The sequence below is a fragment of the Bactrocera dorsalis genome, chromosome 3 (assembly GCF_023373825.1).
Source record: "Bactrocera dorsalis isolate Fly_Bdor chromosome 3, ASM2337382v1, whole genome shotgun sequence".
NCBI classification, from domain to species: Eukaryota; Metazoa; Arthropoda; class Insecta; order Diptera; family Tephritidae; genus Bactrocera; species Bactrocera dorsalis.
Window position 1 is genome coordinate 7,980,434 of NC_064305.1, and position 18,561 is coordinate 7,998,994.

Below are 18,561 nucleotides of genomic sequence, written 5' to 3' on the forward strand. Positions count from 1 at the left end.
GTCTTTGCAAATTTCTTCTTTTTGTTTTTGTATCGCACAGTTTCGCTTTCGGTATTTTGCTCATTAAAAAATGTTGTAGGTGACTTTTATATTCATCACTCTTACTCCGCTCCCTACTCTTCTCCATCTCCGGTGTATATTAGGTTGAAAGGAAACACCCACAATTTTATTGCATGTGTACCTTTTGCGAATTTAATGTTGAAAAACGTTGAAGAATATACATAATATATACAGTATACATACTTGTATATACGTACATATTTGAATGTTAATAGATATCATATTTATAAAATTCTAATATTTTCTAAAGTTGAATTGCGGAATAATGTAGTATACATTTAAAACTCTGAAGCTCATGAAGCACAAGCTGGTGTGTTTTATAATAAAATTACTGGAATGAACAAATAGTATACAAGGAAAAATTTTAATTCGCATAATCTAACTATTATTACAAAAGCTCGGAAAAGCTCAAATTAGTTAAGAATTATTTTGTAAACTAAGTCATGTTTTTATGTTAATTAACTGAACCGAAAAATAATCCAAAAAATCTAAATGAATGGTAGGCCAAAAAGCTTACTAAAACTTAAAGCTCTCAAAAAGTTCATATCGTATTAATAAAAAAACTGGGTACTTATATTACAATTGAACTGAAAAATAACCCATAACATCAAACGAATGTTGGATAACGAAGCTTATTAAAACTAAAAGCTTTTAAAAAGCTCACAACGTACTAATTCTAGAATAAGTAGTTGCTTACATTACCGTTGACCTCATATGAATTTTAAAAGGGCACCAGGTACGTTTTAGAATTTTATAAAAAAAAGCTCATAAGCTTAGTAAAATTTCGAAAGTGTCTTTATGACAATCTGAAATTTATAACAACGTATTAATTCTTAAAAACGTATTACTTATATTACAATTCAGCCGAAAAAGAACCCAAAACATCTAACTGAATGATGGACGAAAAGCTTATTAAAACAAAAGCTTTAAAAAGCTCATGATTCTAGTAGGTAAAGGAATTACTCATATTTACTAAAATCAACTTTTATTAAATGTATGAATTTTAATGAGCATCAGTTTTGTTTTAGAAATTTACGAAAAGCTCAAAAGGTCAGTAATATTTCGAAAATTTATTTTTTTAAATAAGAAATTTGCTTTGAGCTTTAGATACATGAATTCGTGGAAAAAGCGTTTGATAATGTTTAATTAATGAATTTTATTGAGAATCAGATGTTTTTGAGAACTTTATAAAAAGCTCAAAAGCTCAGTAATATTTCGAAAAAATATTTTTTATAATTTTAAATATACGTTGAGCTTATGAAACATGTATTCGCGGGGAAAAATGTATGCTTAAGTTAAGTCAATATTTTTATACATAGTTACATAAGCTCTAAAAAGCTCACAAGGTACATAACATAAATCTTTTTAAAAATGTCAAAAAATATAAAAATAAATATGAATAAAGCTGTAAAGCTCATTACTGTATCTATAAAGTTTTTATGTAATAATCGAGAAATTCAAAAGTATGTTAACGCTTTCCACTCTTTATATATTAAGCTTTCATCTGAAAAGCTTTAAAAACAATAATCTATTCTTTAAAAAGTATATGTAAATTGAAAAAAAAGTAAGTAAAGTTTTTACCTCTGTATATAAAGCTCGGGAACTAGAGTAAATATTATTTCATTCCATTATAAAAGAACTCTAAAGCTTAGTAGCACTCAAATCTAAGACTTTCTGAAACAAACTGTTTGACAATTTGTCAAGCTATGGCTTAAGATTTGTTTGTCGAAGCACCATCAAAAGTGATAAGAGTAAAAATCCTCCCAAAAGTTTTTAAAAGCTTTAAAAAGGAAGTTGTTCCAATTAACATATTTTTGTCGATATTGAAAATTACTCAAAGTTTAGTTTACAAGAGCTTTTATTTCGTTTTTGGTTTTTCGCATAAAAGTCTATAGTAATTAACCACACGCAATGGTGAGTTTAGTGGTGAAGCTTTATGTGAGCTTTTTCTACACGGTTGCTTCTTTTACACTTTTTTTTTCGTTATTTCTTATTTTTTGTTCTAAAAGTATTGACATTTCTAATTATTGTGAATAATTTTCACTTTCCTTCTTATATCAAAAATTAAAAAAAAAAATCATAAAAAATAAACAAAAACAAATTTCGGCCAAAATTCGCAGTTTCTACGCGTGGACTACGTCTATTAATAATTTTGACTAACGTTGTCCCACACCAGGTGCAACTGACCGTTCTTTTTATTATATAATAAAATTATTTCATCAAATTAATTAATAATTTTACAAAATTTTTCTCATTTCAGAACCGAAACGTCGCCGCTTCCATCCGCTGCGCAATCTCCGACGCATATTTCGTCGACGCACGATCACCAACGTACCGGACACACCGCCGAGCGTCAACACAACCAACACATTGCCACCGCCCACAAGCAGCACCAGTGAAAAGAATCTGCGCAGCGCCACACTCTCCTCCATATCGTCAGCGGTGTCGGCCTCATCGCCCTCCTCACCATTAACCCATCAACAACTGCAGGACGCCTACTCATCACAATCGCTGCCCAAATCGAAATCCTATTCGATCAGTGGCTGTGGTGTTGGTGTTGTTGCCGCCGCCGGCAATAGTGGCGGTAATAAGTCCACACAGCACAGAGATGCCCTATTGGCAACGGTGTTAGGTGGAGGTGGTGGTAAACACAAGCAACAGCAACAACAACATAATAAACAACAATTACAACAACAATTGGAAGAAGATATCGACATGTATACAACACACAGCACAACATCGGCGCTGTTCCACCATCATCAGCATCAACAGGTGGGCAGCAGCGGCGGTGTACTCTTCCAGCCGCCACACTCGGTGCGGCAATCGCTGGGCGTGGCGGTGCTGCCGAGCGCCATGAATCGCAGCTTCTACGCTGAGCGCCAGAAGTTGCGCAGCATCGGCGACTCGTCGCAGGAGTTGGACAGCAGCGGCAATGATAGCGGCAGTGCCAACAACACAACAATGAGCAGCAGCGCGAACGGCGGCGGACGGACGAATGGCTGTGCGAGCAGTGAGATGTCGGACAGTCAGCGTAGCCTCAGCGAAGGGCGCTTGGTGGACAGGTGAGTGCCAGAAAACACATATATGTTTGTCTAAAGGTTTAAATATGTGTATGTGAATGTGTGTTGTTGTTGTATGCCTGTGCAACTTTGCTTTAGTTAATTCATTAACCAGTCACGTTCAGCGCAAGCTGCCGGCTTTTTCTTCTTGCGCCTTATCGCGCTACATTTCGGCTACATAAAATATGTTGTTGTGTGCATTTTGTTGTTGTAACATTTGTCATGGCTCACGTAGCTGTCAATGCTGGTTCGCCGCTTTGTGTGCCACTGTTGTTGCTGGTTTGCTGCTTTCGGAAGTCGCACAAGTGATTTCCGGTGCCGGCGTAACAGTTTCACTTCAAGTCACACATACATACGTACACATGTTTTATTGTTTATTGCCGCTTAACCACTTGTGTTTTTGCATCTTCTCTTTCCGCCTTATCGTAACGGCAGCGCATGCAAATCGATTTGGCACACGTGACTCAACGTTTTGAAATTTATTTTTGTCCCGTTTTGCACATTTTTCTTCTTTCTCTTGTCCGCCAATCGATATGCTTAAAATTGTTTGCTTCCCACGTCTCGCCAAATGGCAGCGCTAATGTACTTAGCGAGCTATTTTTAGAAAACAGCTGATCAGTTCAAATGGTTAATGGGAAAAAATCGTTGAGCAGAGAAATGGAAATTAAACTTGCTTTTGGTCGGTCAGTTTGTATGGCAGCTATATAATATAGTGATCCGATCAAAATAATTTCTTCGGATATTGCAACATTCTTTAGACAATAACCAGTGCACAATTTCGTGAAGTTATCTCACCAAATGAAAAAGCTTTGTATACAAGGACCCTTAACTTCGGTTGCACGAACGATATATTAGGTTGTCAAAAAAGTCGTATGGTGCGGTGTAATAGCTTTATCGAAAAAGTGCCATATAAAACTACGCAATGAAAACTATCTCAACAAAGGCTCTGGAGGTTATCTTCTACATCCAGTCAATACACGAGTGAGTATGAGGAAATGAATAATGCCAGCCGGCTCATGATTTTAGGTCATTCGAGCCAGACTTTGCGTCACTACGGCTATGCTACCACACTCGACCTTGTTAATGAAATCGGGCTTGGCTGGCATTGCGACTGAGAAAAGTAGACCCATGTAAAATTAAACATATCGTTTTTATTTCCCACTATAATGATCCAATAATTATATGATCAACAGTTCCAATGGCGAAATTCACCGACGGATTAAAGGGTAAAATAGAAACAGTAGTGAGCTTTCTCTTCCATACACAGAAGGCAGCTTCACCTTAAATTACAATTCAGTTTTTGAGGCCGAAATTGTGCTCAAAGCAAAAGGTGACAAGTAAGTCCATAAGCATTCTAGTGGATAGCTAAGCGGCAATTAAGGTTATTCGTAGTGGAAATACTAAATCTGATCATCTGAGTACCCGGTCACATAGAAATACAAGTAGAATGAAATAAAAAGGCAGATGAGCTAGCGCGCTTAGGGTCAGCTGGAGAAACCTCAGGCCTGCCTTGGAACACAAGGAATACAGGTTATACCACAAAGTTACTTTGGGATAGTGTTGACCACAAAATTCCTACTTATAGGAAAACGGGAGCTGAGTAACATTGAAGAGGTCATCATACCATCTCCAAAATGGGAAAAGTGGTATCCGAGGAATGCAGATCATGCGCGGAGGACGATGATGCGCTGGGATTTTTTCTAAACAAATGCTCAGCCTTCAGCTGAATGAGACGAGACATATTCCACGGCTCCCAATTCTCAAATAGAGACATTGGACAGCTGGCAATTAGGGTTTGTTGTTACCAAATCCACTGAGTTGCTGAATAAGGTTTAATTTGTTTACCACCAGGGAGTACAATGGTCTTAATGATGGCCAATTGCGGCCTGGCCCTTTTCAACTAACCAGTTCTTTAAATAGTACTTAATACCTTGGCAATTATAGTGGAATTGAATTCGATATCAAGTTCCGGCTTACTTCAGAAAACTTCTTTAAAGCGCTCTCTTACCACATGTAATGACAAACCTTAAAACACATTTTGTCTCCAAATAACCAAAAAGAAAGGGAGAAAGATAGTGAGAGAGAGAGAGAGAGAAATAAGTAGTTTTAGGAAATTTGAAAAAGGGAGAGACATAGAGAGAGGTAATTTGTAGTATTTTTTTTTTATTGACTAAACTGTTTTTTGCCTGGTTTTCTGTGTTAAAGTAAGAGACCGTAGTGAAAAAATCTGTGAAATATAATATTTTTTAATTTATACTGTAAATATAAATAATCTTTATTCTTTTTTTTTCAGCGACTACAGTCACGATCCACTCTCTCAATCACACGACAGCGTATTTTCCGAATCGGCATCAGCGAGTCTATTCTCCAACAGAGATTATCAGGTGAGTGCGATGTGTTTTTATTTTTAATTTGGATGAACTCTTTTAAAATAGCGGTAAATTACTAAAAAAATTTAGCTTTATGTATTAGGGTGGGTCAAAGAAACGATTTTTTTCCACTTGGTACTCTGAAAAATTAGTTCTTAGACAACCCTAATTGTAACGGGAAAGCTCTCCGCCTTACAGTTTTAATTTTTTATCTCATTATCAGATAGCAAATAAATATCGCTTTCAACTATTTGAAAAAATTAAAATTCCTAAAAAATGGTCCACCATAATGTGCAGAAAAAATATAGCGAAGCACTTAAAATAGTAAATATCTATTAAAAATATTACGACATTGCATATATTTTCGAACTTCATAACACACTTATCCACATCAACGTGAGTTAATCTTTAAATTACGTGCTTGATCACAACTCATGCAAAAAGCAACCCTGTTTTGCAATTGCACCCTCATTGTCAAAATCAAACGCAATAAATTTAAATAAAAGCATTGCAAAATGCAAAAATAAGCATAAGTGTGCACATCAAGCACGAGCAATAATAAATCACAGATCGTGGTAAAAAGTGTTGTTACTTTTGAGCTTGCGATGAGCTATTACATCACCTAAACAGTTTTTTGTGCCTTCATTGTATGGAGCTTAAGTCAGCAAAGTCAAAAACAATACTAGAATAATCATATTCATCATTAGATATGCGCAACATTCATTGTGTTTGAGCGCGAATACAAATCTAGTTGATTGCCAATGGTTGCTGACGACATCAAGTCGCTTGATTAGAGCGATCACGTCACTGCGACTGCATCAAAGATGTAGCATGGCGTGTTGAGATAGGAAATTACAATATTACAATAGTTCTTCTGAGTAGACACTTTAAAATTGTTTTCTTACGATTCGAACGCAGATCACATGCACATCACGTGCATATCATATGAGCTTTACTATCTCATCTACAACATCGTAGATGATTATCGATAAAGAATAATATAAATGTGATTGACCAAGCGTATACATCACTATCATAGCAAAGGTAAACATCACATCATATCATCAGGATATCACATCAAAGAAGCGTCCACATTAAAGAAGCGTCCAAGCAATATAAAGTACTTAAATAAGCATTTTAGTGACTTTTGTAAATTATCATATCGCATGCACATCACCAGCACATCATTATGGCATCGCTATTATATATTGACTGAGATAGTTGACAGCTGATTAACATCCAGGCAATATAAATTAGCTTAATTAACAATTTTTTTTTGATTTTTGTAAAATATCATATCACATGCGCATCACCAGCACATCACATTGTAGAGGCTAGCATATGACAACGACTGCAATAGTTGACAGTTGACAGCTATTATCTCTAAAATAACTACTATATTTAAGCATATCGATACATCACATCATGCCATCACGTTGCGTTACCACATCACATTATCAATTTTTCTCAAAAAATCACACATCATCACAAAAACAACTATTGGCAAGCAATATAAAGCAGTTAAAAAAGATTTTTTTTAATTGTGTCACATCACTATATCACATCGCCATATCACATCATCAAATTGTCACACATCATCACAAAAACAACTATTAGCGCGGCATTAGCACACAAACAATCACAATAAAGCTTGCATTAACATACAAATAATTTCAAAAATAATCTAAGTTGGTGGGAATCGCAGCTTTGCTTTGTACATACATATGTACGTGAGCATAGTTGCAGTGCGGAAGAGCAGCTAAACTGAGTCGCAGCCAGCTACAATTGAATTAAATCTCAGCTGTTGCTGTGTATCGCTTAGGGAATCGTGTGTGCTGGGAAGGTCAGAAAGCAAAGCAAAATATCTTTGAAAACAACATTGTATTTTGTCATCTTTTTTTTGCAACCGTTATTTTTGCCTGTATTATTGTGCCTTCATTTATGCTTGTGTAATGTTGTTGACATTCTTTGATTACAATTATTTGCTGTTGTTGTTGTTAACGCTGCTGATGCAATCAATTTAAATAGATTTTAATCAAAGTTAATTTAATTTATTAATGCTGTGGCGCGATAAATTTCCGAGCGGTCACCGCGAATTGCAACAAGTAATCGCCTGAGTATTGTGTAAGTGAAATGTGGCATGAATAATGCTGCTGTGCCGCTGGGTGAATGCGGGTAATCGCATCAAGAGATTGATTGCATTGATTCTTGTTGCCTGTGCGGTGGTCTGTGTGTTGCTTGTTGTAGGCTGCAGCTGACATCAGCGTTTGAGTGTTGGTTTGTGTGTGTGTGTGTGTTTATGCAAGTATGTGTGTGGGCTTGTTTTGTCTCTTCTCTCATTCTCTTATTTTCTTTTCTACATTTTTCCAATTTCCCTCGTTTTTCAGCAGCTCCACTGACATTTGACCTTCAACCTGCTTTTGTGCGCACTTCCTACCTTGTCTCCTACGCTTTTGTTTGCTTGCTGGCGGGCTTAAGTATGCACTACCCCTTGACCTTTTAACTGCAATTTCAGCTTGATTGATTGAATTTATCCGCGTTTTGACTGCTCACAGCTGTTGTAATCCACGCCTTTGTTAATTTTATTGTTATTTCTTTCTTTTTTGTAATTCTCTCGTATCGTATCTCGTCAGACGTCCTCCCTTATATTCGTAGGCTGTCATCTTCCACTTCTTGATAAGGTAAAATACCTGAAGCCTATGCTGGATAAAAGACTTTCATGACGGCCAAATATATTGGAAGGAAAAGAAGCAGAGGTTGCCTTATAATGCTGAATACGGTGTTATATGAAAAAGGTGGGGACTCTGGTGTTTGGGCTCTGCGAAAGCATAGTCCAGCCAATAATTTTATATGGTCGCCTGTTGTGAAGCGCTCGAATAAGTTACACTGGGTCTCAGTGTTGTTGTAGCGGCAGAATTTTGCCACATTTACAGTCCTTGACCGGATAAAAAATCCGGGTCCATTCCGGTTACGTAGATCCGACTGTCATGGAAACGAAGAGCGGCTCTCATTGGTATTCAATAACAATGAGAGGGGTGCTCTGTGGACCATTCCGGCTCTCATCGGCATTTCCGGTGCTCCGTGAACCCCACCAGTAATTGCTTTTAATGTCATTTGACACAAAGCACCCGTGGACATATCCGCCAGGTGCATTGATGCAAAGATCACTCTAAAGCTCAAAGAAGCTGGGTATATGAACGAGTCCAAATAGGGTCACGCTCAAATTCCTTCTTCTCCTGGCGGTTGTTTCTCCGCTGACATACCCATGAGTGATAAGAAGACTGAGACAACTCGTTGGAGTAGCAGCGCTGGGAGCTTTTCCACGAATGGGTCAAAGCTAGGAGGAGAAGTTTGCGGGAGTTGGTTGTAAGGAACCCGCTTTTAAGCTTAGCTTTAGGCTACCGGACCACTGTAGAGTATTTCCAGACAGAAGTGGCTAATATTAACGTAATAGTAGATCCTTTGCTCCCAAGTTCCTTCTTTCAGTGAGGTGAGCATTCATTACGAGCGACGATATTAGCAATGAACACGCAAACGGCCTTTGCAAGGTTGAAACATCTCGGCAGTTAAACCTTCGGCCAACCAGTTGCCCGACTCAATAAATTTGTGATCGGCTCCAAGCACATTGTGGATTTATGGGGGTCTTTATGATACATTTTTATAGCAGGTATAAGTACCATAACGGATCGGCGTTATAACCAAGTGAGATACCCTTATTAGGGTCGATCATTTAGCCTAACCTAACCTAAACTAGTTTGAGAAGTATATGCTAGTGTGGTCCGATGTCGGGGGTAACCACGAAAGAGGAGCTTCTTTGTGAAAATTTCTTTCTTCTTGATGGTCATATGTACAATAAAGACGGGCATATATATATATATATATAAATAATCTGGGTGAGGAACTTCGAAACTCAGAGTTCTTTTTCAAAAATGTGAACGCCAAATAGACAATACTATTGGAAAAGCGCTAACAAGGAGAGGATTTCAAAACAAATCATGGGGTGATGAGTACTCGAATTACAAATAAACATTTAAGGACCTCTTTACAGAAGATGACAGAAAGCGAATAGCGGAGTAAAAGAGAGAGTATGGGGAACTTATGCACCTAATTAGGCAAACAGTGCCACTGGAACACTCGATCTCTCGTACTCTAGAAGTACTTGCACTCCTTGCTGTCGCTGAATAATACGAATCTTCTCGAAGACTTCGTTCAAACGCATTTTGTGTTTAGAAAACCTTTATGACCTTAACGGTCTACGTACACAAGACAAGGTTTTTTTCCTCCTGAAGCAATATGAAGTTGACGTTGTCAAACAGGCTGCACATGCCATGAAGATAACAGACAACAATAGAACAACAATAATACACGCCAACGAGCAGCAACAAAAGCTGTTGAGATTTCCACTTTATACACCCTGCCGCCACACCCGCCGACCTGTTGACAGCAGCAATGCTTTTGTGAAATCTGAAGAGCATAGAAACCGGCAAAGAAGTTACACTGGTGGACGGTGACTGGCTGTGGCACGCTTGCTTGCTTGGCCGCTTCACTGCACGTCAATGAAAACCGTAGCAAAACAAAAAAAGAACGCTTGCATTTTGCTGACTAAACCGGCCTCGACGTCAAGGCAGCACGACGACTTGAGCAACCGAGTGCAGCGGCTTCTTATTCCTAGCGACTGGCCGAGCGATTGACCAACAAACTGCCGACGAACACAATAGCCATGACTGCGTACGCTGTTCGCAACATGCCGCTTGCAACATGCAACAGAAATTGGAAAAAGAAGGAAAGCAAGTAGAAAAAAACATAGTTGGCAAGCTTGCTTGAGCGCAGTGGGGCGGCGGTTGTGTTGTTAATAGTCCCGGCACTTTTGCTAAAGACTTCTTCTTACTACTTTGGCTCGCTAATGCTGCAACGCTGCCACTGCAGACTGCGTTCACTTGCAGCAACGGCTGCTTCCACTCTTTCTCTACCATAAAGAAAAAAAATTTGCAATCTGGTTAGCGAAATAAATCGCATTTCTTTCTAAGCTATTGAACTCCGTCTAACTTTTCTACTAAATCAGTTCGTCGCCAGCCGCTCGAAAGTGTGCAACAACACAAACGAATTTCCGCAAACGAATTGTAAACGATAGGGGCGCACATTTTTTGGGGTGTCAGAAATTTTCTACTTCTTGCAATCACCGCCTACTTTCGATACGCCAGCACGTCGAAACCGTTGTGTGCGCCAGTGACCGAGAAATCTGTGCGTCGTGTACTGGAAAAGTTAATCCGCTTATTTTGATTGAAAATTTGATAGCTTCTCGTGCAGTGTAGCGGCAAGCGGCGGAAATGTCGTACGGTATCGTCGCAGGCGTGTCGTAAAAGTGTCGTTTGTAGTGCGTAGAAGGAAAATTCGTATGCTAATATTCGCTGATTGAATACGTTTTATAGCTGCTTGTGTCAGTAAGTCGGCGCTTTGCGTGTGTTAAGCGTGACGTGAGGTCGAAGTACTGCAGCGTGGAGTGGAAAATTGAAAAGGCTGCTGATTTCTTGGCTAACTGTGTATAAAGTGTATCTTTTAGCGTCGTAATGTGGTGCTTTGGAAAATCATAAGAATTGTTTTGAGTGCCGCAATTTGTGTGACTTCCTTTCAATCACATATTTTTATGTACTAAAGTTACCTTTTTGGCGTAAATAATCAATATTTAAGCTCTTCATTATTTCTTTTTAGTTTTTTATTCATTTTTAAGTTTCTTATGATTTTTTGAGCTTTTCATTCATTTTTTTTATTACTTTGTAAGCAAAGTATTCCATATATTTTTTCATTTTTTTTTTATTTTTTAAGGTTTTAATTTTTTTTAGTTTCTCATACATTTTGAAAATTAAATAAATAATTAAAAAAATATTACATTTTTTAATAAAATTAATTTTTTTTTTAATTTCTTAAATTTTTTTATATTACGAAAAACCAAAAACATGACTGAAAAACTTAAAAATTTATACAAAAAAAAAAGTAAATAATGTATAAAAAACTAAAAAAACGGCAAACATCTTAATAAAATATAAAAATATCATACATTTTTATAAACTTGCAGTATAAAAAATATTTAAACTATATAAAAATGTATGCAACTTTTTAAATATTTTTTTTAAGTTTTTCACTATTTTTTTTGTTTTTCATACATTATTTACTTTTTTTGTATAAATTTTTAAGCTTTTCAGTCATGTTTTCGACTTTTTGTAATATAAAAAAAAAATTAGAAATTAAAAAAAATTTTACTTTTATTGAAAATTTTAATATTTTATTATTTATATATTTTTTATTTAATTTTCAAAATGTATGAGAAACTAAAAAAAATTAAAACCTTAAAAAATAAAAAAAAAATGAAAAAATATATGGAATACTTTGCTTACAAAGTAATAAAAAAAATGAATGAAAAGCTCAAAAAATCATAAGAAACTTAAAAATGAATGAAAAACTAAAAAGAAACAGTGAAGAGCTTAAACGTTGATTATTTTACGCCAAAACAGGTAACTTTAGTACATTAAAAATACGTTATTGAAAGAAAATCTCACAAATAAAAATATATTTTAGATTATTTTTAATTTTTTTTTTTAGTTTTAGTTTTAGTTTTAGAAAAAATTTAAAATTTAATTAAAATCCTACTTATTACATTTTTTTTTAGAAAATTTAGAAAAAAATATTTTTCGTATTAATTTATTTAATTTTTTAATTTATTTAGTTTTTTAGTAAAATATATATTTTTTATATGTTGCAAAATTTTAATTAAAATACTAATTATTTATTTTTTTTACAAAAAATTATAATTTTTGTTTCTTAATTTTAAATTTATTTAGTTTTTTTAATAACAATATTTTCCCTAAACTTTCTTACACGAGCAAAGTTCGTGTATAGTTTTATATTATATAAAATAATAGATTTATAATTTTATTTAATTTGTTTTAGTTATTAGAAGAAATTTTATTAGAAAAAATTCTAAATTATGTTTATTTTTGTTTATTTTTTTAATTAAACTATTATTAAATTAATTGTTCATTAATATTTTTATGAATTTAATTTTTGAATTTCCTAAAAATAATTTTTTATTATTTCTTTAATTTTTTTATGCAATATTATATATTTGTGTGGTTATACGTCTCTAGAATATTACTTTTTAGCCACAATTTATATTTTTATGCAAATATTTTATGATCGATAAGACAATGAGAATGAAATAAGGTACTATCATTATCCTGTTGAGCATTAGACCTAGGTGATATGTACGTATTTGGCTAACACCTGTGATTTCATTATTTTGGTTATTCCTGAGGAAGAAACCTTTATTTTAATTTCATTATTTTTTCTCGATTTTCGAAAGTATTTTTGAAATCATCGGTCCAAAATTATGCAAACTTAGTTTGCTTATATACAATAGAACGACAGTTGCACCAAAAATCAAGATAGAATAATATACATTCATACATACGAGTACATATGGACATGTACATATATATAAAATCCACACATACAACTTTTCCTACTACGTCACTGATACTACTTTTCCCAAAGACTCCAACACAAATCTACAAATGTGCTGCCCATCAATATCGCAACTCATGCACCGTTATTCCTACCCACCGCCTGCACCCGCCCGCAACCACTTTGCTGTCGTCATAGCTTGTCGGCTAATAAATTGCCATAAACAGGATATTGTCGTTGTTTATGTCTCCATAACCTCAACCATCCACCATATGCATACTTGCTTATGCATGTGTGTGTGTGTGTATGTGCGTTTGTAGCTGTCAATTACTTTTTGTGTTTGTGTGTGGGAAAGCTTATTGCAACGCTGCAAAAACGTCATAGCCATAAAGTTGACCTAATTCGGCGGATATGTGGCGAGACAACGAGCAAAAACAAAAACAATAACAAACAAAGAAGAATCTCCTGCGTCATTGTATACAGCAAGTTGCATGCAACAGCGCCTAGGCACAGCTGTTTGCCGCATAGAAAAGTGGTTGGCAACAGGTTTTACAACGCTTCTTCTTCTTCCTCTTTTTTGATGTCGCCTCTGTGCTATCCTTTATGGCGCACTTTAATGAGGGTTAATAAAGTTTTTCAGACTTACAATTTTGTGAAATTACCTGTTAAAAATGCGTGTGTGTATGTGTGTGAGAGAGATTGGTGCTTTCAGTGCAACAAAGTATTTGCAGCTGGTGTGTGAAATTTTTTATTGGTTCTTATTTAATTTTTTTTATATTTTTTTAAATTCGTTTTCAACTTTTATATGTTTTTAGTATTTTTTTCTTAATAATTTTTATATATTTTTAATTTTTTTTGTTTTTTTTTTCTTTTAATTTTTATTGTTTTATTTATTTTTAATTTGTTTTAATATATTATTTAAGTTTATTTTAAACTTTTTTTTGGTTTTTGTATATTTAAATTTTTTCATTTTTTTTGTTCATTTTCAACCTTTATTTTCTTTTATTTTTCTAATATTTTTAGAATTTCTAATTTTATTTTTTTTAACATTTCATGTTTTATTTATTTTTTTGTACATGATTTAAGTTGATTTTCAACTTTTGTTTATTTTTTCATTTTTTTTTTTAATTATTCTATTTTTAAGTTCATTTTCAACTTATATTTAATTGTTATTTTTATTTTTTTTCCGTTTTAACATTTTTGCATATTTAATTTTTTTTTAGTTTTTTTAGTTTTTTAATTTTTAAATTTTTTTAAATTTTATTTTCTTTGTACTTTATTTTTTTGATATTTTTAATTTTTTTTTTTATATATTATTTAAGTTTATTTTCAACTTTTATTTTTTTAAATATTTTTTTATTTATTTTTATACATTTGGAATTTTTTTATTGTTATTTTTATTTCTTTCCGTTTTAACATTTTTGCATATTTAAAATTTGTTTTTTTAAGTTTTTAGAAAATAATTTTTTATTTAAAAAATTCGATATTTCAGGAAGTCGGCTTCTGCCTGCTTCACACTAGTGTCTAATTAATAATATAAGTAATTATAAAATATGTATATATGTATGTGTGCCTCTTTGCTTATGCATTTGCTAATTTGTAGTAAAAAATAGTATCGATATTTATATACTACAGTATACCTACTTATATACATATTTTTTATTTCTTACTATTGCATCTGTTTTTTGTTGTTTAAATGGCGCGGTTATTGGAGCGCAACAATCGCAAAGTGTAAGGCACCGATATTGCACCATTAAAATCCCAGCCAATGCGCTATTTATAGTATGCGACCGCTAACAAGCCCTGTAGGAAAAAAATTGCAAATAAGACCCTGTCGAAAATTGTTTGCCAATTTTAAGTGATGCATTTTTAAAGCATAACTAACCAAATTACTCGCAAAATTGTGAATTTATTGAACATTAGCGCTCAGTTGGATAGAGTTTGTCGCGATTCAAATCCCTGAAATACGAAAACATGCTTAGAAGGCTAGAGATTGAGTATGATATTACTCTCACATAGAATAAATTAATTGAGGGCAAAAAATGAAACGTTCAGTTTCAACGTTTTCAAGCATAAATCAGCCATTCAGCAAACCGTCATTTTTTCGAGATGCAGTTGTGACTCACGTAGGACGTGTAGATTGCTTCCTGGCCAATAATGCATATTTTGCTGATTAACGAAGCCATTCAGCCAGAAAGGAGCCTACTCGCTGAAAATGATTTTTCGATGAAAATCTGGATAATTTTCAAGTTGTTGTTCAGGGCAATTCACTAGCATACCACGATTTTGGTGGTCAGGCGGCTTTAGTTCTTGCGTCAATTTGATCTTGTTAGGTACGCCACAACGACGGCACATAGCTGCCCAAACGCTTAAGAACGACGTGTGAGAGACTGATTTGGATTTTCCTCAATTGATGCGGCAGCAATATTCTCGACACTACGGTCACTTCTTTGTCTCACTGGCACGGGAATATTTTGTACTGTGGCTGTAGATTCTAATTTTTCCACTGGACGTTCAATTATTGTCCTAACAGAACGATAAAAATTGAGGCCCCTGACGCCGAAATTCGGTAGTAAATTTTAATAATTTTGACTAGTTGCTGCAGATAGACCTAGTATCGGAGAAACTTTAATTATCCATGTGGATGTAAAGTATCATCGCTTAACCTTCACAAATTCAAAATATAAATGTACCTACTTCTAATATCAAAATCTTTTCATAAAATACATCGATCTCCTAAAATTTGAAAGTCCCTAGACTTGTCGATAATGTTAGACCTCAAGTAAAGAAAAATCTAGCCCAAAAGTTTTACGCAGCTTTATACCCCCTTCTACGGAAAAGGGCATGCAATTACTTTATAGAGATTTTGGGCGGTCAGTTTGTATGGCATATTTGTATATCCTATAGTAATTCGTTTCGAATAATATGCTCGGAGACTGTAGGGTTGCCTTGGGCAATAGTCTTCGCAAAATTCAAGGAAGATATCGTTCAAGAGTTTGATTTTGATCGATCAGTTTTATCACAGCTATATGCTGTCGTGGTCAGAAATCGGCAATTCTGACTAATTACCAGTTTCTTGGGTAAAAAAGGAAGTGTGCAAAATTTTGGTATCTCGAATCGGGATCTCAAAAACTGAGGTAACAGTTCGCGAATAAAAAAACAGGCAGACGGACGACAGACCGTAATGCCTAAATATACTCAACTCCTTACATTGATCATTTATATGTATACATAGTTGGGTCTCCGATACTTTCTTTTCGATGTTTCAAACATCAGGAAAAGCTTAATATATTTGAACCAGCGTATAAAAGTATGACTGAGAGGGCTCACTCAGTCTTACTTACATAAATATTTATAAAGAAAGCAGCGCATACTCACATACCTATCTGAAGATAACTTAATACACTCATTTCCATTGCGTGGCGTCGCCGCCGGCAAAGTGGAGCAATTAAAGCTAGATGTCTAATGCAAAAGAAAGCAAAAAAGGCGAGCAGAAAACTAAGAGATAAACAAAACAACTAAACTAAGTAAAAAAGAAAAACGGTCAAAGAAACTGCTAAGCTGACGCGCACGCGCTAACTGGCCAGTCACTTTGCGCAGCCGCAGCCGCAGCTTGTTGCAAGTTATGGCGCTTGTACGCCATTTACGTGGAAATAAATGCTGGCCGCTGCAAGCTGAAGGAGTATTGAATTACATGTGAATATGTACAACTATATATACTTATCTATATTAAGTAAGTATGTAGATCTATATACATATATACCCATAGGTATGTAGATATCTATGTTAGCTGCTTACTCGTGTAACACCGCTTCGGCTAGCGGGCGTTTGTTGCACCGCATATTGGCCCATTGAGTAGCCATATGCCGCACTGATTGTCTAACAGGTTGTATTAGCTGTTGGTGCTGGTGTTATAGCGCCACGACCCATTTGCTGCAAGACAGCGTGTGCGAAGTCCAATGTAAGAAATAAACACGTTAATTAAAGGTGTAGGTATCGTGCAAAAACTATAATAACTATACCGTTAGTATACTGTATTACTGTTTCACCTATTACGAATATGTTGCAAATATGCAAAGGTACTAGGTTGTGACGAGGAAGAGAGAAAGAGCGTAAGAGAGAGAGAGAGATCGAATAATTTTCTGCTATTCAATACATATTTTGATGGTCTAGTTTTCTGGTGATGAGTATTGTCAATCGATTTTCGTTCATACGCAGGCAAGTAATGCCAATTTTTTTTTTTTTTTTTTTTGAAAAATTCTTTTTGATAAGATATCCTCACGAAATTTCTCGCAGATTATTTTCCGAGGTAACGCTTTAATCTCTGCATATATTGTTCGAATCGGTCAACTATAACATATAGCTGTCATACAAACTGACCGATTTAATTCAATATTTATGTGCGAACATTCACTCATAAACCCATATTTCCTCGTCATTTGTGTAATAAATACTGGCAAGTGAAACCAGGTTGTAACCGGCTGACTTCAATTCAGCACCCATTTGCTCGCCATACGCAATTGCAACTGACATTCGAGATCGGTTTATGTTGTGATTATGCAAGTTTCACTTGTTTTATTTCAGTAAGCAAGCTGTCGTAAGTTGCCACATTTACTCATGAGCATAGACTGGCTTACAGTTGTATGCTAATACAAGTAATTGTATGTAGTAGTGATAATTTTATAGTTGTTTGAAAGTATTGGTTTGGAAAGGCATGAAAAAAATTTGTGTGGACCGAAAAGTTTGCTTCTGATTTGTCGAAACAAATGCTGAAGAAATCAAAATTAGAAAATAGCAAGCATTGTGGGTCCTTATTGGGTAAAACCTTTCATTCAGCTATCATTCTCCCGAGCTGAATGTAGGCTTTAGAGGCCTTAAAACATGCCGCGCTTTATTCAGCTAGCATTATTTTCAGCTGAATAAGTACTTTACAGATTTGTTTGCTATTAGTACTTTATTCAGCTATCATTTGCTTGAGCTGAATAAGCGTTTTCTTGTATTTTGGATGTTGCGGCTATATTCAACTATTATTTTCTGGAGTTGAATAAGGGCTTTGCGGGTAATAAACGCTTTAAATGCCTTAGAACATTCCGTGCTTTATTCACATAACATTTTTATAGCTGAATACGGCCTTTACAGATCTTTTTGCTGTCATCCCTTTTTTCAGCTATTGTTCTCTTGAGCTGAATAAGGGATTTACGGGTCTCCGGCTGGCGGGGCTATGTTTAACTATTATTCTCTTGAGCTGAATAAGGCTTTTACATATTTCTGGCTGTCAGCGCCTTATTCAGCTATTATTTTCTTGGGCTGAATAAGGGTTTTACAGACCTTTGGTTGACAGAATAAAGACTTTACATGTATTTTCAGTGTCAGCACTATATTCAGCTGAATAAAGACTTTACATATATTTTGGGTGTCAGCACTATATTCAGCTTTTACTCCCTCTAGCTGAATAAAGGCTTTACATGTATTTTTTGTATTCAGCTATTACTCTCTTGAGCTGAATAAGACTTACATATCTCGGGCTGTCAGCGCTTTATTCATCTATTATTATCTTGAAGGTTTGTATTATGGCTGTTCAGCTAAATATGGCCTTAACAGATATTCTAGCTATC

General features: G+C 34.9%; 2 protein-coding genes across 5 annotated transcripts in view; one reads left to right on the forward strand and one right to left on the reverse strand.

Moving 5' to 3' along the window:
- The window catches only part of LOC105226902 (zinc transporter 1), a 254,752-nt gene that overhangs the window by 163,398 nt on the left and 72,793 nt on the right, over window positions 1-18,561 (reverse strand). The gene's annotated exons all lie outside the window — the stretch shown is intronic.
- Window positions 1-18,561, forward strand: part of LOC105226906 (serine-rich adhesin for platelets) — a 149,434-nt gene that overhangs the window by 116,395 nt on the left and 14,478 nt on the right. For all 4 annotated transcript variants that reach the window (XM_019990528.3, XM_011206031.4, XM_049453850.1 and 1 more), the window contains 2 exons: window positions 2,321-3,122; window positions 5,413-5,503. In XM_019990528.3, the coding sequence (XP_019846087.2) occupies window positions 2,321-3,122; window positions 5,413-5,503 (893 nt within the window). The remainder of the gene's footprint in view (window positions 1-2,320; window positions 3,123-5,412; window positions 5,504-18,561) is intronic.